General features: G+C 41.9%; 1 protein-coding gene and 1 long non-coding RNA gene across 2 annotated transcripts in view; both read right to left on the reverse strand.

Annotated features, from left to right (window-relative positions):
• Positions 1 to 2,437, reverse strand: part of LOC106815402 — a 3,749-nt gene extending 1,312 nt beyond the window's left edge. Inside the window, exons 1-4 of the mRNA XM_014819859.1 lie at positions 2,148 to 2,437; positions 772 to 879; positions 559 to 609; positions 112 to 332 (exon numbers count right to left, since the gene is read on the reverse strand). Coding sequence (XP_014675345.1) covers positions 112 to 332; positions 559 to 609; positions 772 to 879; positions 2,148 to 2,213 — 446 coding nt within the window. The 5' untranslated portion in view covers positions 2,214 to 2,437. The remainder of the gene's footprint in view (positions 1 to 111; positions 333 to 558; positions 610 to 771; positions 880 to 2,147) is intronic.
• LOC106815404 lies at positions 954 to 2,044 on the reverse strand. The gene is made up of 3 exons (XR_001394742.1): positions 2,029 to 2,044; positions 1,648 to 1,653; positions 954 to 1,053 (listed from the first exon to the last, which is right to left on the reverse strand). It is a non-coding gene; the product is annotated as an uncharacterized LOC106815404 (long non-coding RNA).
• Positions 2,438 to 26,023: the final 23,586 nt, after the last annotated feature.

Here is a 26,023-nt window from a genome sequence, read left to right on the forward strand (position 1 = left end):
GTAGAGAGAGAGATAGACAGAGAAAGAGAGAGAGAGAGAGACAGACAGATGCACACACGAGAGAGAGAGAGAGAGAGAGAGAGAGAGAGAGAGATAGGAGAAGTTTCTTACAGTTCTGTGTTATCCAGGGTATCAGTTAGAGGGTCATAATCTGGATCCTCTTCAGGATCATCCATGTCTTCGCCAATTTCTTCCTCCTCTTCATCCTGTTCAGCTTCTGAATGGCATTCCGTCATGAGTGTACACTGCACTCCCTGGTCGACCATAACGACAGCTGTTTGGCTTCCTACGGATTTCACCGTAGGCTTCGTCTGGACATATGCTGATCTTTTCTGTAATGCAAGTACACCACTCACATAAACACATTACCACCCTAATACCATAATTTTAAACAAAAAAGCTAATTTTCACAATTACAAGAGTAAAACACACATTCACATTCGCACAGTCTATTTTAATGCTGTTAGGTTTAACCTGAAATTATGCATTTATATATTTTCATACTATAAAACTTAATAATGCAGTGCAACATGTAGAGGCAAAATGATTGTTACGTACTTTCACTCTAAACCTGCACTGGACGGCGACATCTAACTTATCACTCTGAATCTAGAAAATAAAATGTGTTTGGTTAAGAAAGCATATACGCACAATATTATGACTGGATTCTATACATAACTATTAATTATGCTATACGTATGCTTACTGTAACAATACGCACATATATATATATATGTATATATATACATGTACGTATGCACTTAATTGTACCTCGTTTTCACCATCATCAGCAGCATTATCGAATTCACCGTCTCCGTCATATGCAGTATCATTATTTTCAGCTGAGGCACATGCGGATTCTTCCATCTGTTTCATAAGCTAATAAAAAAACCAAGCGCTTTGCAATATTTTTGTTAGACAATTTAATCACGGTTAATTATAAGTTGGAAATCTAAGTATATAATGAAACTTAATTCAGAAATATTATGTATCGATCATACACGAATCATAGCGCAGTACTGTAGTTTATAAATTATTATAACTACTATTTGCCTACTTACTGTAGTGCCCCTGGGGTGGCCGACTACGGTTCAACAGACGTTGTTTCGTTAAACGCGTGTCCCAGTTCTTGGGATTCAGTGTTCGCTCCTGGCGGTGTATTAGGCAGGACGGTGATGTCACGTAGCAGATAACAGATAGCACCAGTTAAACAGAACACCGTGAGATTAGATTTACGGTACGGTTATAGTTTTATTGCGTGTTACTAGTGTACAAATGATTCCCCTGCATTCGTATATGCAGCGGACCTTCTATCGATCTCGTCTAATATTTACGCGTCGCCGGTTTCGTCTTCTTCCCTCACGTTCGTCCTCGCCTCGCGTGGACCTAAGCGGTCTCCCAGGTATCTCCCTCGTAGTCGCTCCTAGCTCTACCTAACCAGAATGCCGTTCTTCGCTGCTCTCGTTTTATTCCCCTCTCCTGTTCGGCTTCGGTTTACACTCACCTTAAAAAAACCTGAGTATCTATCCTCTCGCTACAACGCTGCCGTTCCCTCTCTCTTTGTCTTCTTCCTTCTTCTTGTTTACCTACCTAGCCTGTACCTGAAAAATAACTCTAACGCTGCTCGGTTCGGTGCGCCTTATATACCTATAGCTGGCACGCAGATTTCGTTCGCTGGCGCAATCACTGTGGTGCAATCGTTTCACCTGCTGGCGCAACCCGTTGCTGATACGATTATTACATTATCTTAGGCAACCCGTGCCGGGCACGGCGATTGCATCATCCCAGGCAACTCATGCCTACGTAAATATTCCTTGTTTTCGCCCGACAGACAGCAGCAGCAGTGATAGCATAATCCAAGATGGCTGCACCCATGGACGTGCGTGTTGACATATATTTATGTGCGGTCTATCTCCTATTCTCTCTTTAGTAAATATATGGCTATACTCCATCTATACCGCGAATTCAGTCTATTCATCCCGATCTAGTCTACTGCTCCTGTGAGTTACACACCCCCGAAATCTCCACACTTACATTACCAATATATCTCATGTTAATACTACTAATAATAATACTAATAAACGATTATAATTTTTATTGTATGTAGTAATACTATTATCAGTATTACTAATAGTACATAGAATTACCTCAATGTTACATCGTTTAGCAAATGCTACACTTCTGCAATGTTTATTTGGCTTTTTCTGTGCCATTCCATAAACACAATCGCTGCTGTTATCCGACAGTGTAAATCCGACAGCACTAAATGCTCTGTAGGTACAGCTCCCCTTTTCATCGTGATCCGGTCATAACCAGCTGCTCTAGCTAACGACGGCACCATAACGAACGCATCTGGCCGAAAATGTTTCTCACACACACGGCTATGTTCATTCGGCTCAAATGATTTGCGCTTAATTGCCGCTACCCATGCTTTTCGAAGTTTCTTCTCTTTTGGAAACTTGTGTAGAGAGAAGCCATGACCAGCGTACAAAGTAACACACGACAGCCAACAACACAGCAATAAGTCATCGTGATGAGACCTTTTCGGCCGCGATCCGCAGTGATCTAATGATCTGATCAACTCTCTGTCAGCCCCCGTCTTCGTTTCAGTCCTTTGAACGTTTGAAAACTATTCGAAATGAGGTTACGATGTGTCGGATGAAATCAAAGTGTGTTCGTTTACATGAAAACAAAAGCTAGAGCAAGAAACGGAAGTTCGCATCTGACGTCATTTCGCTCGCGCATGCGTAATGAAGTTTTTGAATTTGTGAAAGTTTTCGGAGCAGAACTCGGCACAATTTCGTTGAAATAAGCATCTAAAACGCAGGATAAAATTATTGAAGTTATTTAATATAATATATAAAGGTATTTACCTGTCGAAATATGCCTAATATGTGGCTATTTATTGAACTGCACAAGTTGAACTTTAATTAGTATTATTTTTTATTTTTCAGATTTTGAAGTAAAGAGAAAAATTAACAACCTTCGCACATATTTCATCCGAGAATATGCTAAAGTGAATAAAAGGAAATCTGGAGCTAGCACCGCAGTAACCCGACCATGCTGTGTGACTAACGTCAATATACACACTAGGGTCCTCTAACCCTAGCAAAGACCGTTTCGTGGAGCTAAGCTTCTGTTAGGGCTGAGTTGAGTCACAGAGCTCATTATGCCTACAGATTCCCTCCATGATCCATAACGTACTTCATGGGTTATTGGGTCTTCCTGGTCATACATCATATCAGGAGTATCACCCAGTAGAAAGTCATGAAGCACACATGTTGCCAGGACTAACAGTTTAGTTTTTTTCAGGAGAAAGTGCAATAGCCATGTGGAATACTCTGAACCGGTTAGCTAAAATTCCGAAATAATTTTCCACAACTCTACGTGCCCGTGATGGTCGGTAATTAAATATTCGCCTGTTTCCATCAAGCCCTCGTCTCGCGTATGGCTTCATCATGTAACGTTTAAGAGGGAAAGCATCATCTGCCACTATAGTCATAGACTGAGTATTGTCATTACCAAGACTTTTCCCCTGTGGTATTACGTCCTTACGGTGTTTCCTTCCATAGCCATGCTCAGAGAGGAGTTTCGATAAACACCTCATCACTAGCTCTACCATTACTTCCAACATCGATGTAAATAAACCTATAATTTGCGTCGACTAATCCAAGCAAATATATATATATATATATACGCCTAGTGAGAGCCCGAAACGGGCATTACACAGAATAATAATGTAGTACAAATATCTATTGCTATAAAGTTCATAGATCATCTTTTTTTCAAATTCTTTAGTCTTCGTTCACTTTTTCTTTCATACTGTTTGATTCTCTTTATGTTGAAGCATTCACAAGTTGTATGCACAAGACCTCTCCACTCCTGTCTGTTGTCTACAACATTCCTCCACTGATCAAGAATATTACCACACCTCAAAGCACCTTTGCAGGTATCCTTATATCTCAATTTAGGACAACCAACAGATCTGGATCCATTTGCTAGCTCGCTGTATACGAGTGCCTTTGCTGGTACAGATGTGTCCAAGCCAACGCAGACGACTTCTAACAAGCTTCAACTCGATGTCTTCAACACCCGCTCTGTTCAGGACCTCCTCGTTACTGATGTAATATTTTTTATGCATGATGTAACATTTAATATGCATGATTAAGCCCAGGTGACGTTGTTGTATTGTTCTCAGCTGTCGAACTTGGTGATGGTACAGAGTCCAGGTTTCACTGCCGTACATCAGAAGTGGCATAAGACACTGGTTGTAGACTTTGACTTTAGTGTTTATTGTGAGGTCACGTGAGTTGAACACTGACGTAGTCGACCAAAAGCACATGATGTTGCTTGGATAAGAGCTGCAAGTTCCTCCTTCATAGAGCAGTCATTTGTTACATAGCTGCCAAGGTATTTGAAGCGGGTGACGTTTGCCAACTTGGTGTCAGCTATGAAGAACTCAGCTTCAGTACCAATGCACATGGTCTCTGTCTTTGCAGTGTTAATACGTAGTCCCATCTTCTTAGCAAGGTTGTTGTAAGCTGTGAGTAACAACTGTAGTCCCGCTGAAGTGTCACTGAATATGGCTATATCGTCTGCATATTGAGCCTCCCTGATGTACTCGGTAAGAACTTTTGTCTTTGACTTCAGTGTTCGAAGATCAAATAGATCACCATCATAGCGAAATCTGACCTTTACACTGCAGGTGTGCTTGATTTCCTTATAAGCAAGACAAAGCAAAACAGCTGCATAGATGCCATAGAGTGTTGGTGCTAGCTTACAACCCTGCTTGACACCACTGTTGTACTCAAAGGCCTGTGTGAGTTCACCATCTACAATGAGCCTTGCATGCACGTTCGTATATAGCTTCTTGATGATTCTTATGAACTTTGGTGGGCAGCCCAGCTTATTCAGGTTGATAAAGAGTAGCTCACAATTGACGTTGTCAAACGCTTTAGTGAAGTCCACAAAAGCTATATACAAACTTCTGCGCTGTTCTCTCGTTTTCTCCATTACTTGTCGAAGGGTGAAGATTCCATCCACAGTACTTCTGCCCCTGCGGTACCCTGACTGAGATTGTGGGTATATCTTCTCTGCAAGGTGATGTAATCTCTGCAAGATGACGTCTGCTAGGACTTTACCAACTACGCTTAGAAGTGATATACCCCTATAATTGCCGCACTGACTTCTGTCGCCTTTCTTGAACAGGATGGTGATGTTATGATCAATCAAGTCAGAGGGAATCTCCTCTGTTCTCCAGAAGATGTGAAAGATTACAAGTAGGAAAGCTCTCAAACGAGCGCCACCATGCACAAGAACTTCAGGGAGTATTCCATCAGGGCCCGGACTTTTTCCTAATGTGGTGTTCTTGAGAGATTTACCTAGCTCTTCTTCTGAGATTGGATCATCGAAGGACGCAATAATTGGATGTTCCTCTATGTCATCCAAGATGCTTAAATCAACATCAGTTGGTTGATTCAGAAGATCACTGAAATGCTCTACCCATCTGTCCTTGATGCTATCTGGTGAAGTCAGGAGCTCGCCATCTTTTGATCTAACAGGATGGGAGCTTTTAGTTCTTGGACCGTAGACAGCATTGAGAGTGGCATAAAATTCTCTATGGTTATTTTTCTGTGAGAAAAACTGCTTCTTCAGCTTTTCGCTGGAACCAGTCATTCTTTAGCTTTCTGATACGCTCTCTAAGAGCATTCCTGTTCAGTTTCTCGTTTTGAAGTAGCTCTCTGATTTCTCCATCCTGCTCGTCAAACCAGTCATTCTGTTTCTTTTCCTTCTTTCCAAATACGTTTTTGGCTGCATTTTGAAGCACTTCTCTAAGATCTTCCCAATGTTCTTTGCAATCAGACAATTTTTCATTCAAGAACTGTTCCAGTATTTCTTTTCTTTCATTGTTGAGGTCAGCTTTTCGGGAGGCTTTGTGTCTTTCTTCTTTGGTTTTATGGAGAAATGACACTTACAAACAATCAACTTGTGATCAGTGAAGCAGTCTGCTGCTTTAGTGACTTTGGTCACTATGACGTGTTGCTTCGCAACTTGATTTGCTAGTACAGGGTCAATCTGATGCCAGTGCTTTGACCGCAAGTGCTGACATGTGTTCTTCAGGCTGTCTTTAAGTTGAAACATTGTACCCATGATTGTAAGCTGAAATCTGGTACAGAACTCTAATAGCATTAGTTCATTTGAATTCATATTACCAACGCCGTGTGTACCAATGACAGATGGCCACGATTTCCAGTCTATGCCAACACGAGCATTAAGATCACCTAGAACTATGATGTTGTCATCTTTAGCTGCTGTAATGCAAGTGCCAAGCCGCTCGTAAAACTGTTCTTTGTCTTCATGTGTTCTTTGCATAGTTGGTGCATATTCGCTGATAAGTGTAAGGTGTTCGCCACTCTTCAACTGTATGCGCACTGGCATAAGCCTGTCATTGATTGGTATCAGATTGATACCTTGAGGAGCTAGTTTGTTGGAGATAGCAAAACCAACACCTGCTGCTTTCTCTTTTCCTCCACTCCAGTAGATTGTGTGACTCCTTTCAACGATATTGCCTGAGCCGGGACGTCGCACTTCACTGAGCGCACAGATATCTAATACAATGCTTTCTCTAATTCTGCTGGCAGATGATAGCTGTGTCACCGTTTCTGGTCTGATGAAATATCACTATCCATTTCGGCAAAGCGCCAATGGCGAGAGAGCGTCTTCATGAGGGATTTAACGTTGTGGAATTGTAGGTGGTCAGCGTTACCGCCGACAGCGTCGCATTATACGGTCTTTGCCCCAGTTGCCATCCAACTAACGCGCGTACGCGTGTCGCATCGGTTACTCCGAAATGCTGTAACCATATCTCTCTGAAAAACTATACTGTCATTATTAAACTGCAATGCTAAACGCCTATGATGAGCGACGGGAACCTAACATGGCGCAGGATAGGCGCCCATTGGCAAGAAAGTCCATGTTGCGATCGACGGCACCAGCTTAGGTCTGAGACGCCTGAGCAGAGAGAATATGTTGCTTGATGGCCAGAACCGCTGCAGTAGTTGACAAGAACAGAAACCCTGCCGTTGCGCAGAGGCTGCGGTTCGTATTGACTGCAAGCCAAACTGCCGATTGCCAGGGACGTTGCCGGTGTTACATGCACAGGACGGCCGATGAAGGCACATTAATTGCAATAGGGAGCGGCTGACCCTGTGACCTTCTAGATTTGGCTGAACCTACAGTATAGCTCCAGGAGATTCCATGCACTAAAGTCACGCTATGTTTCCACACGCCATAGCAACAAGATAAACACAGAATGGTCGGCGGTTGACTACGAGGACCAGCATCTCCCTGGTTTGTTTTGGTGGCGTATTTTTCAGCGTTCCATTTGTGATCTGAGTAACTAATACTTTATCCAATAAACAGCCAGTAGTCCAGAAATAATATTCTAGATTTGCACGCAAAAAATTTGATTAAAATATTTGGAACACAGGCTTGATCACAAGCTGTTGTGCCTTACGCTAAGCGCATCTAGTATGTTTATAATGCCAAGCAAAAACCAATGGCTAAAAATAACCTTTATAATGTATAAAGCAATGATCCAGAAAATTTCTTGGAGGTCTTATTCTAACAATAGCTCCCATCAAAAGTCACGAGTGCATTGGGGGAAAATTAACATTTTCCGATTCAAATTCTATGCAATCTTCTTCATCTTCTTGTTGGGTGTTGACTTAGCGAAAATATTTATTTTTCTACCATCTCTAAAGATCAGTCACAAAGAATTGGAGGAAATCGTAATCTAGAAAACATCGGGAAACTAGAGACAGTTACCCCCATAGTACAGATTTAACGAAAACATTAGCGCAACGATATGACAGAATACGACCTTTATGCGGTTAACACGCAAAGCTTGTTCATCAGTAAAGACATTTGAAAACAGTATACTCTATCACTAGTAGTCAAGAGTCACAATATATAAAATCCATTTCTTTAACAAACAGGCTTATGTTTAACCATAGGCAGCTGCGCTAGAGTCCATCTAGTAAGTTATCATGAATCTAAAGTATGCATAACCGACAAACATCTGAACGCAGGCAACAGTGCACGCTTGCTGGTACGTGTAGATGCGCCTGAGCGTTCCGGCTCCCTGCGTTGCGGCATAGAGCATCGTGTGTTGTCCATGGAATCTCCAGGCCATTGCTTCATCATCCATCTTCCTTCTGGCCATTTCCGCGAACTGGAATGTACCGGCGTTTTGAACTTCGAAAGATCTCCGCGCTTGCTGTTACCATGCCTTCCTTTTCGATTTTGCACCTTGTAATGTTCGATCTGCAGTCCGTGGATCGGTAGCGGTGTAGACCAGCTTATTGCGACTTTTGCTAGCTTGCACTAAATGAACCGCCATCAGCACGGCGAATCTTGAATCCTACTCTCTCTGCATGGCGTTTTGTTAGCCAGCAATAGGACTTCAGTCTGTGCCTTCCTCTCCCGCTTATCGACGCACGAATATCTCGAGGGCTTTCCTATCTCCGCTGAAGGTTAAGTTGTCTGGTAGTTGTACCTTCATCTTTCGGTGTTTAAGGCCTCTGCTGGCGACATCCGCAATGCTCGACGTGCGGCGTCTGCTCGATATTGGACAGAAGAAATGCGAACTAAATCGTGGCTTTCTCAATTTCGAAAACCTTGCGATGAGTTAGACAGCTCGATGTCTTATTAGTTGTCTCATGAATCGTCCAGCTTCCTCATTATGCCTGCTGGCCACAACGGTGTATACGTCGATGATGAAGATCCGACAACATCTTACGCAAACGATGAGAATTCTGCAAGCCATTAAAGAGAGTGTTCGTGTCGTTGCACTGTGTCCTGTATATCCTTGCCTGGCAATATAGCTAATCTAGTTTAGGAATTCTAGCGCTCTTGATGAGGTAGCTTGTCATCAGCCTACGTCTGGAAACCTATGTACATACCTCAATCTGGAGCACGTACTAGCAAGTATTCAACCCCCTCGCCGTTGGACTAATGGACGCATGCAAAATCCTACTGCCACTTCTTATCTCATGGTCCGCAAGATAGTGTTGTCATCTTGAGAGGTTCGGTCCTTACTGGCTTGTTTGCGCGTAGCAGATTGGCATGGCAAAAACTGCTTAATCTCGCAGATCTTACCACCAAACATCTTTACACCGGAAACCAACCTTCACGAGCCGTAAAGAGAGCTCTATTGTCTTGACGAGCACCTGATGTCCCCACGTGGGCCTAATTTCGATTGCTTGCTGACTTAACGAAACTGCAACACAATGCGCGTGTCGCTCACACCAAGCCAATTGAAAAGAGCTGCTAAACTCATCCTTCACTAGTCCAGAATTGCGAACGGAGTTCCTCATGCTGCCGTGCAGTGTCCGCATCGTTCAATGCACGGATTAGCTCGTCTGTAGCAAAGCCGGATCTCTCAAGCATGGGTTCTCCACGGTCTCTCAAGCAGTGAGTGCCTTGTGGGATTTGCGCAACCACTGTTTGACCGACACGTAATTTGATGTTATATGTGTCTTCGCCCGCGTGCTGTCGCTGCTGGTTGATCATCGGATGCCTACTCAATGTAGTCCAGCAGGATTTTCGTCGTCATTTTCACTGGATGTACTAGTAGTATACTTATACGATAACCACCGTATACCTCTCAGTCGTCAGTCGCTGGCAGATGCTTGCTTATGATTGGCAACCCTAACCCAATCAGTCCGCTTGTGGTCTGTTATAATATCGGAATTCAACAGTCGACCATACAGATAGATGATGAAAGTGTTCAGGCACCCGCATACTACTTGCTACTAATTTCTCGTTCTGTTTTGTGGAATATCGCTGTTCAGACTAGATAGTGCCGGGCTAGCGAAACTAACAGTACTTCCCGACTTGGCATAACATGAGCGGGCTACGCGCTACTGGACTTGCGTCTAACTAACCGAGATTTTTTAATTTTTTCTTCTGGAACGATTGGTTCGGATCAAAATACTGCCGCTGCTGTGCACAACGCCTCGGTCAGTTTATGCTTGAAGTCATGCAGTGTCTTTCTGAGTGCACACATGTTCGCTCTTCCATTGAGTCACTTTTATGTGCAAGTTGCACAAGAGTGCAGTTGACGTCACATTCAATGAATAATTTGGTATAAAACCCTGGAAACAGAATTTGGTGGGCCATCGCTATTAAGTAAAAGCGATCTGACTCAATTGCGCTCTGGGGTACACTAGCATTTACGAACCAGATATCTTCCTAGATCGGCAGCAGATCGCAGTCCGTCCGGTCACATGCTGAATAATTGTGTCCGGTAGAAAGTAACTTGTTTCTGTCCAAACCTGCATTGCCCTTATTCAGACTTTAAAGTTGGCTTGTTCAAGTCGCTCTATACGCGCTTTTCAGGTTTTTGGTCGGTGCATATTCTATGCGTTTGTCCAATACAGCAATGATGTCAATCTGAACATGTTTTTGGCTCGCGCTTTAAACCGGATAACACTCACTGATAGTGCATTCTGAAAGATCTCCATACGATCGCGTTGATGATGTCATAAGTATCGACTGCTCAGGTTTGGAATTCCAGTTGATGAGATTACGTCGACCTTAATCCAGCTCACACTAAAAACGATGCCAGCATCATCTTGATCAAGCTCGTGCGATTGTCGCATGTTTTTTTTTTACATTGTTTTTGTTTTTTTGTGTCTTTTTGTTTATCAGCTTCATATCGGGCTTCTCTCATGTCCAACACATATCCGAACGCTCATGTTCTTGGTTTGGTACCACCACAAATGGCTTGACCCAGGCGTTGGAATCTTATATACGTTGCGATTCTTTGATCGTTGGATCGTTGGATATATTGTGTTATTTTTCGTTTTCTAATCCGTTGCTGTTCTTTTTCTTTTAGTATTTAACGTTTCGCATTTCTTGAGGTGTTCCTTTATGTTCTTCTCTTTTCTTTCTTATCTATTTAGTCTTCCTTGCTCGGAATGAATATCGGTCGATGTGGTTGTTGCTTTGCTTGCCCACAATTCTCGTACGAATGTATAAGCTTCACGGCTGTATGTTTTCCTGCTTTGCCCATACCGCTTGAAGATTTCGGAAACTTCCGGCTATCGTTGCATCGTTAGTATTGCACACTCTGTCGCTACATTGTATAATCCTAGATCTTCAGCTGCTGCTGTAGCCTAAAGGGTTACCTGTGGTCTGGCATCTAACAAACATGAATATCATTGAGTCTCCACAACGCTCTTGTCATATATATCTTGGTATAAGTACTCCAATGTAGGCAAAGGGTTTTCGTTGAGGGCCATAAGGGTAAACCTTAGTCATCGGTGTTAAACAGTCATTGCACGTGGGAGGGCCGCCTTAATCCGGTGTGAAAGTTTTGGCTGTCTATGATGTTCACTGATGCCCCTGTGTGCAACATCATTCTACGACATTTGCCGCTAACAATACTTATAGCAGTCGCACGTTGGTAGGCTTGTCGCCGCGGTAGCGCTGTCTACGCGCGCAAACGGTACCTCATCGTCTCGAGAATTCGCGACTGATGTGCTTCCATCTCCGCTGTATGAAAGGGTTGTCCTACTGTGACGTGATAACCTGACGTTCTCTTCTCTGTCTGATCTACACACTGCAGCGAAGTGGTTAAGCTCCACATGATCTATCAAGACTGGCCCCCTGGCTGGACATGGCGTTACTTTGGTGGTGATACAGTCCACCACAATTAAGCGGCACAGTAGGCCTTCTCTACCCACAGCAGTCTGAGGGCTCTTGATCTGTGCAGTAGTGCTCCGTCGCTTTTCGTCTAAGCCTGCTGTGTTTTATGAAACGGTTATTTGAATGAAGAGTGTTGACGGTCCACCATGCGTTGTCACCTCCATACCACTTGGCCTGTGCTTCCCTGAAACAGCTCTAAGTGTAGCTAACCATAATACCTAGCAGTTTGGCGTCCAGTGTCAAATCGCGTTTCCCGTAGAGGCACGTCGTCCTTAGCGCGTGATGACTGACATGACTGGAAGCAATCTTGTTTTGATATTCCGCGATCAGGCTGTCTGCAAACTCACATCTTCATCACATTGAAACGCTTCATAAAATTAGCAAAGCACTGTCACGCAATGCACTTCACAATAGACAATCACATGAAGCCGTTTCCATTGCACGTGACATAAGAGCCATTTAATTCCTGACTTGGAATCAAATTACGATGTCGAATGCTGCGGCGCTTACACGAGGAGTTACTGTAGTTTCAAGTAATACGGGCTGGATAACCACTGTGAACAGCGACTGCACATATGATGTCCAAAATTAGCGTCATCAATTATTGTGCACAGAGTACGTCTATATTTACATCTAGGTGAAAAGCTTCTTACATATTGTATACACTTCTCCATACTTTAATAATATGTAGCTGAGTGGTCTTCATGTAAAGGCAATGTCTTGCGCAAATATGATGAAAGACAAATGACTGCCGACTGAGAGAAATGCGAGCTCTGATCAAAAGCCTTGATAATGCAAACAGTTAAGTCCCAATAGCTAAACATGGTGTAAGCACATCTCTACAAAGTTTCAGAGTAATCGGTTAAACATGTTCGATTATGTACAAGCTGTTAAAATTTCAACATATTCCTCATACATTTCATAAGTTGGGATAATCTAGTACTTAGTAATAATAATAGTATTCTCTATACATATATACAAACATTCTTATTGAGGTAAATTGACAGTTGCATGGCTAAGCAGAGCATCTTTGCATCAGCTATGCGAGAGAAGTCCATGCAAGCTTTCCATGCAGAACTTGTACTTAGGCACAAAAGCCTAACAGAGACAATTGGCTGTCCTCAAACCGCTTCATGGATCGCTCTTCGTGTTTTTCAGGCGATTTCAAAACAAAACGCAAAACAACGTCCCCAATCGAAGAAAACTGACATTACATTTTCTAAATCCGATCAGGAAATTGTGCAATACATTGCTGGCAGTGTTGTCCATAGCTTGCGCAAGCGAGCCTTCCGTTTGCAACCATGCACTACAAAAACCGACATATTAGAACTTAGTGATGCAATGTCATCTCAGGAACCTGTCTCCTCACATTAGCGTGCTCAGCAGGGGTGGCCTTCGTAGGCCTAGGGCAAACATTGGCTTGGCATTTACTGCGATGGAAGTGACATTTCGGCGGTTGTTTTCCTCGTCTGAAATGAGTCACGCAATGTCAGAGTTTATTTCAGAATGTTTGAAAACTGATCAAATCATGTGTGCCTACTACGAGTCTGTATACAGTGTTGACACTACAGAAGAAATTGAAGAGAAAGTGTTAGTAGACTGTGTGAAATTATACATCAAAATTCGTGTAAACAACAAATGTAAAAAACTCATTGATCAATATAACCAGCAGAAACGTGCCTCATACAAGCAAAAAGCTTTCCGCAAACAACTTCAGCGTAAAGCAGATGAGGGTGACAAGTAGATAAAACACAACACAACATTCACCTGCTAGTTGTTATGCTGCGTTTACACTATCGATTTTTGTCAGCAAATTGTACCGATTTCAAGTGCATTCCAACACAATCGGCTGAAATTTATATGTGTTGGAGTCGGAGTCGGGCCGAGTTGGAGACGTTCTATTTCTCCAACTCGGCGACTTGACTCAAACTCCGACTCCAACACAATCGAATTTCAGCCGATTGTGTTGGAATGCACTTGAAATCATTACGATTAGCTGACAAAAATCGATAGTGTAAACGCAGCATTAGTCGTTCATTTTCGTTTGCATTTCTTCAGAGGACTATTTGAGATAGCACTCAGTCGTTGTCTCTTCATGTGGCTGGTGACATTGCCTCTGGGGTGGAATGCATGTGCGAGAGACCGTTGCATGCGGATTTTATTCTCTTGGTATCTAGATAAATAAACGTCAAAATTAGAAAGTGTTATCATTGGAGTGAGCAGTTACATGGAAAAACACATAAGTGATCATTCATATTATCTAGATAGAGCGTTTTAGGACCGATAATATTTTCGCGTATTTGTCAGCTACCTGCGAAGGTGCATGGATAACATAAATGACGCTGGAGTTGAAACGCACAAAAATGGCGACAGTTTGTTCACCGAATTATCTTCAACTTTTAAAAACCACGTAAATCACAATTTTCAATTTATATGGGGCGTCTAGATAATAATTATAATATTGGATGCCATATTTTCGAAAAAGAGTCCAATATTTTGTCACAGCTCGTGCAATATTTCCATGTATCCCACTCAAGGCCATCTAATATTATCTAAATATTCTATAGTTTACCTAGAGTACTATCTATCTATTTATCTATCTATCTGTCTATCTATCTATATATCTATATATATATATATATATATATTTAGCTGTCTGTCATTCTGTCTATCTATCTATCTATCTATCTATTTATATCAACTTTTTTATTTATTTTCTGAGTATCTATCTGAGTAACAAGTGACACTTGACTATAGACATATAACACACTTATATAACGTTTTTTTAATCGCACGTTCCTTATGTGTTTTGATCTGTATAGGTCCACATTGATACGGATGGACGGGTGACACTTAAACTGTGTGATTTCGGGTTGGCAATGAAAGTAGAAGATACGGTATACGCCATGTGTGGAACGCCGACATACGTGGCACCGGAAATTCTAAGCGAAATCGGTAGGGAACACAGGAAACAGGATGTGTTTTTATTGTTGTTGTTCTTGTTCTTGTTGTCGTCGTCTTGTTGTTGTTATTTTTGTTGATGATGATGTTGTTAAGAACCAAACCTGGTTTAGTCTAGTTAGTAAAATGCGTAATAAAGATCTGGCAAAACATTCTGCATGCGTTATTCTCGTCCCCTGTTTGAGATCATAGGAGATCTCTAATTACCTCTGACCGAAAGTTGTTTTGTTAAGAAATACGTTGATCATAGTGACCATGTTGATAGCACTGTTGCCTAAAGTAACAATATAGGAAACTTTTTATGTATTTCATCCCATTTCGGTGAGGACGCAATACATAAAAAAGAAAAGAATATATAATAAATTAATAACATTATTCAGTAAGATGACGTAGAATATCAATTGAAATTCTAACCATAAAGGGAAATTTAATGTTAATTGCAGGGTACAGCATAGAAGTGGATATGTGGGCTTTAGGTGTCATCGCATACATACTGCTCTGCGGGTTTCCGCCTTTTCGCACCAAAGAGAAGGACCAGAGCAAACTTTTCGAAACTATTCAATCAGGAAATTTTCAGTTTGTACAACCGTACTGGGATGACATTTCTGAAGGTATATTTATGAAGCAAAATCCTGACGGCATCATAATAATTATATGTCTTTATTTCTGATAGAATTGATCGGTAAAAATGTCCCTTTTAACAGACGTACGTGTGTCTGTGCGTGCGTGTATGTATGTGGGCGTGGACCACTCCAGTAGATTGTGTGACTCCTTTCAACGATATTGCCTGAGCCGGGACGTCGCACTTCACTGAGCGCACAGATATCAATACATGCTTTCTCTAATTCTCTGCAGATGATAGCTGTTGCACGTTCTGGTCTGATTGAATTATCACTATCCATTCCAAGCGCCAATGGCGAGAGACTGTCTTCTGGGGGTTTTTACGTTGTGGATTGTAGGTTGGTCGTCGGTTACCCCGGACGCGGTCGCATTATACGGTCTTTGCCCAGTTGCCACCACTGCCGTACGTTGTGTCGCATCGGTTACTCCGAATGCTGTAACCATATCTTCTCTGAACTATACTGTCATTATTAAACTGCAATGCTACGCCTATGATGACGACGCTACATGGCGCAGGATAGCGTCCCTTGGCAAGAAGTCCTGTTGATCGACGGCACAGCTTAGCTGAGACGGCCGCAGAGAAATATTGTTGCTTGATTGCCAGAACCGCTGCCGAGTTGACAAGAACAGAACTGCCGGTTGCCAGAGCTGCCGTCGTATTGACTGCACAGAACTGCCGATTGCCGGGACTGTTGCCGTGTTTACATCACAGAACCGCCGATGAGCACTATTAATTGCAAATGGGACCTCCCTGTGACCTTCCTGATTTGGTTGAACCTACAGTATAGCTCCAGGAGATTCCATCACTAAGCACGCTATGTTTCAACACGCCATAGCAACAGATAAACACAGAATGTCGGCGGTTGGATACCAGCTCTGCCTGTTGTTTTGGTGGCTATTTTTCAGTTCCATTGTGATCTTGAGTAATTAAACTTTATCCATAACGCCAGTAGTCCAGAAATAATATTCAGTTTGCACCAAAAATTTATAAAATATTTGGGAACACAGGCTTGATCAAACTGTTGTGCCTACGCTAGCGCCATCTAGTATGTTATAATCCAAGCAAAACAATGCTAAAATAACCTTTATAATTGTAAAACAATGATCCAGAATTTCTTGGAGGTCTTATTCTAACATGCTTCCCATCAAGTGCACCGATGCAATTTGGGAAATTACATTTCGATTCAAATTCGTTTGCAATCTTCTTTCATTTCTTGTTGGTGTTGACTTAGGAAATATTTTTTTTCTAATTTAAGGATCAGTCACAAGAATTGGAGGAAATCTATCTAGAAACAGCGCCTGAGGTGCGATCAGTTTGCACGACGGATGAGGAAGATCATGAAGAGGAGCAACAGTTATCGTTGAGGGAAGCTCCGTCGCCAACCCCATCCACTGCATCTGGGTTATTGACCAACGAGACACCCAAGAGCGCCAAACGCAAACGTACAGGAATATTAACACCCAAAGGAAAACGCACTAACCCTGAAGTAAAAAAAGATGATGAGATTTTTGGACAATATCTTGCAATGCAATTATCAAAAATTAATGATGAAAAAACAAAAGAATCAGTGAAAATGCAACTCCAACAAGTTATATATGAGGGAAGATTTGGCCACAGACCTCAGCAATAGGTACCCCATATACAGATACGAAACAATTACGACGATATAACAGATACGACCTTTATGCGTTAACCAAACTTGTTCATCAGTTAAACATTTGAAAACAGTAATCTCTACACTAGTAGTAAGTCACAATATAAAATCCATTTCTTTAACAAACAGCTATGTTTTAACCTACAGCTCCTAGAGTCATCTGTAAGTTATCATGAATCTAAATATGCATAACAAACTCTGAAACGCGCAGGCGCTTGCTTGGTACGTGTAGAGCGTCTGACGTTCCCCCTCTGCGTTGTCGCATAGAGCATCGTGTGGTTCGTCCAGTGGTAACTCCACCATTGCTTCATCATCCATTTCTTCTCCATTCGCGACTGGATGTACGCGTTTGAACTTCGAAAGATCTCCCGCTTGGCTGTTACCATGCTTCCTTTTCGATTCTGCACCTTGTATGTTCGATTCTGCACCGTGGATCGTACGGTGTAGACAGCTTATTCGACCTTTGCTGCTTCACTATGACCGCATCACCAATTTGAATCCTACTCTCTCTTGCATGGCGTTTGTAGCCAGCATAGGACTTCATCTTGTCCTTCCTCCGCTTATCGACTGCACGAATATCTCGAGCTTTCCTATCTCCCTGAAGGTTAGTTTCTGGTAGTTGTACCTTCATCTTTCGGTTGTTGAGGGCCTCTGCTGGTGACATCCCAATGCTCGAGTGCGGCGTCGCTCGATATTGACGAAGAAATCAAACTAAATCGTGCTTCCAATTTCGACCTTCGATGTTAGACACTCGGATTGTCTTATTTAGTGTTCTCATGAATCGTTCAGCTTCTCCATTTGCCTGTGGCCACAACGGTGTAATACGTCGATGATGAAATCCCAACTCTTCTGCAAACGATGAGAATTCTGCACCATTAAAAGGTGGTTCGTTGTCGGTTTTCACTGTGTCTGGTATACCTTGCCTGGCTAATATGCTATCTAGTTTAGGAATTCTAGCCTTTGATGATGTACTTGTCATCGGCTCTACCTCTGGAAACCTACTATACTCATCTACCACTACTAGCAAGTATTCTCCCGTTGGAAATGGACCAGCAAAATCTACTGCCACTTCTTTCCATGGTCCGCAAGATAGTGTTGTCATCTTGAGAGGTTCTGGTCCTTCTGCGTTGTTGGCGGTAGCAGATTGGCATGGCAAAAACTGCTTAATTCGCTCTTCCACCAAACGATCTTTACCCGGAAACCAAACCTTCACGCGTAAAGAAGCTCTTGGTCTTGACGACACCTTGATGTCCCACGTGGGCCAATTCGATTGCTTGCTGACGTAACGAAACTGGCAACACAATGCGCGCGTTCCTCAGCACCAAGCCATTGAAGACTGCTAACTCATCCTTCACTGTCAGATATGGAACGAGTTCCTCATCTGCCCAGTGTCCATGTTCAATTGCACGGATTAGCCTCTGTAGCACCGGATCTCTCAAAGCATGTTCCTCCACGTCTCTCACAGTGAGTGCCTTGGGCACACTGTTTGTACACACGTAATTTATATAGTCTTCGGCCGCGTCTGTCGCTGCTGGTTGATCCGGATGCCTACTCATGTAGTCAGCAGGATTTTCGTCGTCTTTTCCTGGACGGTAGCTGAGAGTATACTTATACGTCACAGACTCCATCGTCTCTGGCGATGCTTGCTAGGATGGAATCAACCAATCGCGGCTTGTGCGTTGTTATAATATCAATTCGCTCCTACAGATAGAGATGAAGTGTTCGCACCCCTCTACTGCTACATTTCTCGCTTCTGGTTTGGTGGATATCGCTGTTCGACTAGATAGGGCTCGGACTAGCGAACTACGACTTTCCCGCTTTGCCTTAACATGGGGCTAAGCCTTGGTTGCGTCTCCTACCATTCTGAACGCTTGTTGGATAATTTCCTTGTGACGCTGGTGGTTTTGCTTGAAGTCAGAAGTGCTTTCTGGTGCACACATGTCTATCCATTGAGCCTTTTTGGTGCAAGTTACAGAGTGCAGACGTACATTCGAATATTTGGTATAACCTGCGATACATATTTGTGTCCTTAGTTACGTATCTGATTCATTGCGCTCTGGAGTCACTAGCATTTGCGTACAGATATCTTCTGAGGATCGGCGGCGATCCGTCACAACTGCTGCATGTGGTCGCTAGAAGTAACTTGTTTCTGTCCAAATGCAGTGTGTCTTATCAGCGTTTTAGTTGGCGTTCGTTCAAGTCGCTCTGATACCGCTTTAGGTTTGTGTCGTGCTAGTTTGTGTACTGTCATACACATGATGTGGATGTGAAATGTTTTTGCTCCTTTAAACGGATAACACTCCTGTAGTGCTTCTGAAAGATCTAGCATGCGTTGAGATGTATTAATGTATGACTCTCAGGTTGGTTCCAGTTTGATGTACGTCGAACGTGAATCGGACCTAAAACTGATGCAATTCAGGCTCTGTGATAGCTGTCGATTGTCGGCTAGGAATGTTTTGTGGTTTTTTACGCTTATTCCGTTTCCTAGATGTCACACTATCCAACCTTTTGGGTCTTTTTACGGTACCACCACAATGGCTGACCTGGCGTTGGATCTCCTAGAACGTTCGTTTTTCGTTGGATCGTTGGTATTTTTGGATCGTTTTTACCTTCTCGCATAACGATCATTTCTTTTGAGTTTGTACGTTCCCCTCTCAAGTTGGATTGCGTTTGGGAATGGAATACGTGATGTGGTTGTTGTTTGGTCCACATTCTCGTCGTGTATAAACTCACCTGTATGTTTTCGCTTTGCCCTACTTGAGATGTTTCGGGAAACTTTCGGCGTATCGTTTGCATCTTAGATGCCCTGCTGTGGCTCATGTCATAATGCCTCGATCTTAGTGCTCTGTAGCCTCAGGGGTTACTGTGGCTGCATCATACATGAATATTGTATCACACTTCTTGTTTTCACTTATCTTGGCTATAGTCTCATGGTAGGCAAAGGGTTTCTTGAGCCAGGTAAGGGTATTAGTTCTCGGTTGTTGAACAGCCGTGGCATGGGCCCTTTAACGGTTATGAGTGTTGGTGTCTATGCATTGTTGCCTGATGCCCATGTGTCACGTCGTTCTTAACGACTTTCCCGTACATCTTTACGGTGCAGCGTTGGTAGCTTGTCCGTGCTGTCTCGCCGAGCGTCGTATCATTCCGTCGAGGAATTACGACTGATGTGATTCCATCTTCCGCATGTAGATGCTTGTCCTCTGTGCGTGTAGCGGGTTGCTGTTCTCTTCTTGTCTTGTTACACATGCGCGAAGTGGTTAAGTTCACATATCTACGACGTGCCTGGCTGGACATGGTTACTTTGGAAGTGTGGGTCAGGTCCAATTCCGGCCGTAGCTTCTACCAAAGTCGTGAGGGTTCTTGATCTGAATTGCAGGTTAGCTTGCGTCGGTTTTGGTCTAGCTGCTGGTTTTATGAAACGGTTCTTGAATGAAGAGTGTTGACGGATCTACTCGTTGTTCACGTCATAATTGCTGTGCTTCTGACAGCTCTGTTGTTTACCTTCTAGCCGTTTGCCGTGTCAAATCCGTTTCGGTAGAGCACGATCGTTTAGCGTGATGATGGACTGAACTACAAGCTGGTGTTTGATTTCCGTCCTGTCTGAAAACTCAAATCTTCTCCATTGAACTCTTCTATAAATTAGAACAGTGTCCGCATCCTTACAATAGCCAATCACTAGCCGTTTCTGGCACGTGACATATGCGAATTTTCTGACTTGGGATCATTACGTATGTCGAATGCAGCGGCCTTACGAGGTCTACTGTGAGTTTACGTAATCGCTGTTCACACCCTGTGCAGCGAACTCAAATATTGTCAATTACGTCTCATTATTGTCAAGCAGTACGTCTATATTTCTAAGGTGAATGTCTACTATTTTACACTTTTCCATACTTTATATATTTAGTCTGAGTGTCTTCATGTACGCGCAATGTTTGGCTATTGATGGAAAAGACCCTGGATCCTGAGAAATGCTAGGCTTTGATAAAGCTTGATATGAAAACGGTTAGTCATAGCTAGTGGTGTAGCAATTCTACAAAGTTTCAGAGTATCGTTAACAGGTTCGTATGTACAAGCTGTTAAAATTTCAATATTCTGCATCATTCTAAGTTTGGATAATCTGTACTTAGTATAATATGTTTCTTATACTATTATACAAATTTTATGGAGGTAATTGACATTGCAGGCTAAGCAGAGTCTTTGCCATCAGCTTGGACTAAGAGAGTCCTGCAAGGTTTCATGGCAGACTGTATTAGGGCAAAAAAGACCTAGAGAGGCAATGGCTGTCCTACCGCAATTCATGATCCGTTCTTTCAGTGTGTCAGCGATTTCACAACGCAACAACGTCCCAATCGAAGAACTGATTAGCATTTCTAATCGATAGGAATTGTGCATAGCATTGTGGGCAGTGCTTGTCGCATAGGTTGCGGCAGCGGCCTTCGATTTGAACCATGCATACAAACCGAATATTGCTTAGTGACTGCAATGTCATTCAGGAACCTGTTCTCCTTAGCGTGCCTCAGCAGGGGTGGCCTTCGTTAGGCTCGCGGCAAAATGGATTGGGATTAACTGCCGATGGAGTGACTTTATCGGCGGTTGTTTTCGGGGTCTGAATGGTCACGAACTGTCAGTTTATTTCAGAAAATGTTTGAAAAGTATCAATCATGTGTGCTATACGGTCTGTATACCAGTGGTGACACTACAGAGAAATTTGAAGCAAAAAGTGTTGTGCTTGTGTGTACATTTACATCATTCGTTGTACACAAAATGTAAAAATCATTGATCAATATTACCAGCCAGCAGGAAACGTGCCTCTCAAGCATCAAGCTTTCCGCAAACACCTTAGCCGTAAGGCGTGAGGGTGACAGTAGATAAACAGACAAGACATTCACTGCTAAGTTGTTATGCTGCGTTTCACTAATCGATTTTTAAAGCATATCGTACCCGAGGTGGTCCATAGTTGCATTTCCACAACAATCGGGCTGAAATTTTATGTGTTGGGTCGGGGGGTCGGGCGAGTTGGAACGTTTAATTTGCTCATCGCGACTTGACTCCAACTCGACTGCCAGCACAATGATTTCAGACCGGTTATGTTTGGAAATGCAATTGAATCATTACGTTAGCTGACAATCGATTAGTGTAAACGCAGCATAGTCGTTCATTTCGTTTGCTTCTTCAGAGGAATATTTGAGATAGCACTCAGTCTGTTGTTTTTATGTGGTGGTTGACATTGCTCTGGGGGTGGAATGCATAGTGCGAGAGACCGTTGCATGCGGATTTCTTTCTCGTGGCTATCTAGATAATAACGTCTATAGCCAAGTGTTTATCTTGGAGTGAGCAGTTAATAGGCAAACAATAAGTGATCATTCTATTATCTAGATAGAGCGTTTGAAGCGGATTATTTTTCTGGTATCGTCCAGACTCCTGCCGAGGTGATGGATAATTACTGCGTGGAGTGACAGCAGCAAAATGGTCGACGTTTGTTACCGATTATTTCAAGCTTTTTAGAAACACGTAATCCATTTTCATATTTTATGGGGCGTCTAGATATATAATTTATATTTGCTGAATGCATTTTCGAAAAGGTCCCATTTTTGTCCAGGGGGGCTCGTGCATATTTCGATGTATCACACTCCGAAGGCCATATATATTTATTAATATTCTATTAGTTTACTAGCCGTCTGTATCAGAGTTGCGCCATGACGCACGCTCGAGAAAATCAGGTCACGTAGATGCTGGACGGATGTTGTTTTCCAAATTGATCCACACGTGCGCGATTAGTACGCGCTGTATGGATACGCTGTCATGGTCACCGTAGTAATTTTAGACTAATCGTGCTTCATAAACTTCAATTTACAGAGATAAGCTAAGATGTGGTCTATGTGTATCTGATTTTTGAACTGCAAAAAATGTTCAGTTCGGCGAGCGAGTGGAGGTGGGAACGCATTTTATCTTGTGACTGTACAGTTGTCTTTTCTTCAAAATGATAGGTGCTGTGTTTACACTAAAGAATTGTTCATTAGCTATATATGAGCAGCGCATGATTTGAGTTTCTTTTCTGATTAGTACATATAAAACATGTGTTATCTATTGATTCTCTGTGATTCTTGGTTTATTGACAGCGAGCGAGTGCTGATTTAATTAATTAGCAGTATTACGCGCCGGCTATCGCACAGGTTACTGTACGCCGCTTATGGCAGGTAAGAAGCGTGTACAATCTAATATTATATGGCGAGACACGATTTGAGTTCTTTTCTAGAAATCTAGATACACATAGACACATGTCTTAGCTATAATCTCTGTAAATTTTGAGTTTATTGAAGAACGATTAGTCTAATTAATTACTACGGGGCATTGTACAGCGTATCCATACAGCGCTGTACTTAAGCGGCAGCGGTGTGGATACATTTGGAAACAACATGGAGTCAAATCCTGAGTTGGCGCAACTCTCTGTATATAGGGACCCTAAGTTTACCAACCCAAGTGTCCAAAGATTAGGGTTATCGCATCTTCTCCCTAGACCTCTGTGGCGGCCAAAGTGCTCCTCTATAGGATCTTGCAGAAAACATTGGTGAAGACGAACTCGACACCATTGTTGAGTAGGTATCTTGTCGCTTCAATCACAGAATGTACTGCAAGCATAATGCTATGGAAATAAGTCAAAGGTTACGACAGCTGATTAGTCTTACTAATACTTTAATTCAGAACTATGAATACACTATGAAACTACATCAATGCCTGTACAGCATTACTGGCAGTACGTATAATGTGCAGTAATAACGTGCAGTAATGTTCTTAGTGCTACCTGTCATTCATAACCCTTCAGACGTTTGCTGTGATAAAAACATGGCATTTCTAGCAGCCTTCGTGTAGTTGCCAGGTCTGGTTGCAGCTGCATTTGCCCATTCATTGACGTAGCCGAGGAACTCGTGTTCAAGGAACTAAAATATAAAAATTTTGCAGTGCAGTGCAATAGATATACAATATAAAAGATTGGTATGAAGACTAAAGTCATACACAACTCTTACATGAAAGCGGGCATCATCAGCATTCCGGAAGGGCAGCAGATCAGGCTTCCTTTTTTGCTCGGCCTCATTGTGCGATCGTACGTTCAGACAGTCGAAAAATCTGTCTATAAGCGCAGCTGCTGGAATGGGTTATGGATGACAGGTAGCGCTAAGAACATTACTGCACGTTATTACTGCACATTATACGTACTGCAACTAATGCTGCACAAATCTGTCCATAAGCACAGTCCAGACCCTGCAACCCCTTATTTCTACGAATTGTATTTACTCAAACTAATCGACATCTTGAGTTAGGTAAATTTATGTATAAGTACAATACATGGACTCTCCCTGAATTGTTTTGCAACTACTTTAAGAGAACTTCTGATACACATCATTATCAAACTAGAGCAGCAACTAACCAATTTTTCTTTATCCCTAGAGTATCTACTAATATTGGTTTTAAATCCATCAAATCTGCAGGAGCAAAACTTTGGAATTCCCTTAATACAAGGCACACATGATTCAACAGTACACTTCTTCATGATTAACTACATGTACCTAGTCAATTTTGATTCTCATGTTGTTTATTCTAGATATTTTGCGTGTATGTGTGGTCTTGTACTTTAGTTTGATTGTTTTCTTTGTTTTTTTATACATTCAATCATTACATGAATTGTAATATAGGCCATTTAAGTTATTTTTGACTACCATGTAAATATTCTATTACTGTACATACTGCTTACTGTACTCTGATACGGATTACTCTTGCATGTAATTATTAATTGTCAAATCTAACGTATGTAAAGGTGTTATATATGCTTAAAATTCATTATTTTCCTATCTTATGTGACTGCTTTATATATATTCTTGATAAGTATATTTCTTTATATGCTATATTTCTTTTCTCACCTATGTATGTTCAGTTTGAAAAACCGTTCTGTTTTTTTGTTGTTATTTATTTTGATTAGTTTTTCATACATTTAATCATGTCATTGCCATAAATTGTAATATATGTCGCTTAAGTTATTCTTTATTAGCATGTAAATATTCGATTACTGTACTATACTGATGACTTCATATATTTCATTTTTATGTGTCCATATAATTTGTAATTTATATGTGTCCATATTTTGTACATAACTTAATGTCTGCTGCTTGTTCTATTTCCAACCATGTTTAATTTTGCTTTTGTTTCACTGTTAGCATACAAACATTTTGTCCAAATATTTCTCATCATACATCGTATTCTTATGACAGACGCCTTTACACTTAATTAATTTTTCTAAGGGTTGGCTGACTAGATGACCGTATGGTCTTTTCGCCATCCCTTCACTGCACGTTATGTATATTTTGTAAAAAAATCCTTGTATCTGATCATATTGGAAGTGACAAAATAAACTTATTTTATCTTATCTTATCTTATCATCAGCAGGACGAATTTGGCTGTTTCCTGCGCCTCTTCTCCTGAATTTGACTGCAGCAGGCGTCCTACAGAGTAGCTAAGCACCTAAATGCAATTCATTTCAATTTAGACCATTCAAAATCATCAATGTACTATAATACACCTGTCTATTGTTAGCAAATGTATTTAAATTATAAACTTAACATATCTTGATTCAAGTATGAATGTTTGTTTCAACCCTATTACAACTTACTTGTGCTGCCAAATTCACTCTCATCTTAGCGTGTGGGGTCAGGTAAACGTGATCGCATGTCAGCTTGGTCTTCCGAAGCAGGGAATCTGTGTCCGATTTGTACAGCGCCACGATATGACTCCATAGCAAATGTTTCCCGTTGTTCTACAATAACATGAAAATGTATTAAATGATGAATGTATATTTATTGTTTTGAGTAAAAAATAATTTAAGTGATTTTTGTTAACTTACCTAGAAGTGTTTTGTTTTCGTTCCCCATCCTGAACTTGCCAGATTGTTTCGCACTGTCTTAATCAGATGTGGGGCGTCTGAGAAAAAATAGATCGATCGGTTCGGTGCAAAGAGGTTAGTTGTCTTGTGACAAGGCTTTCCTCGGTTGTGGATTCTGTACAGTTTTTGATTGTGGGATGCC

This window comes from Priapulus caudatus, unplaced genomic scaffold (genome assembly GCF_000485595.1).
Source record: "Priapulus caudatus unplaced genomic scaffold, Priapulus_caudatus-5.0.1 Scaffold1106, whole genome shotgun sequence".
In the NCBI taxonomy this organism is placed as follows: Eukaryota; Metazoa; Priapulida; class Priapulimorpha; order Priapulimorphida; family Priapulidae; genus Priapulus; species Priapulus caudatus.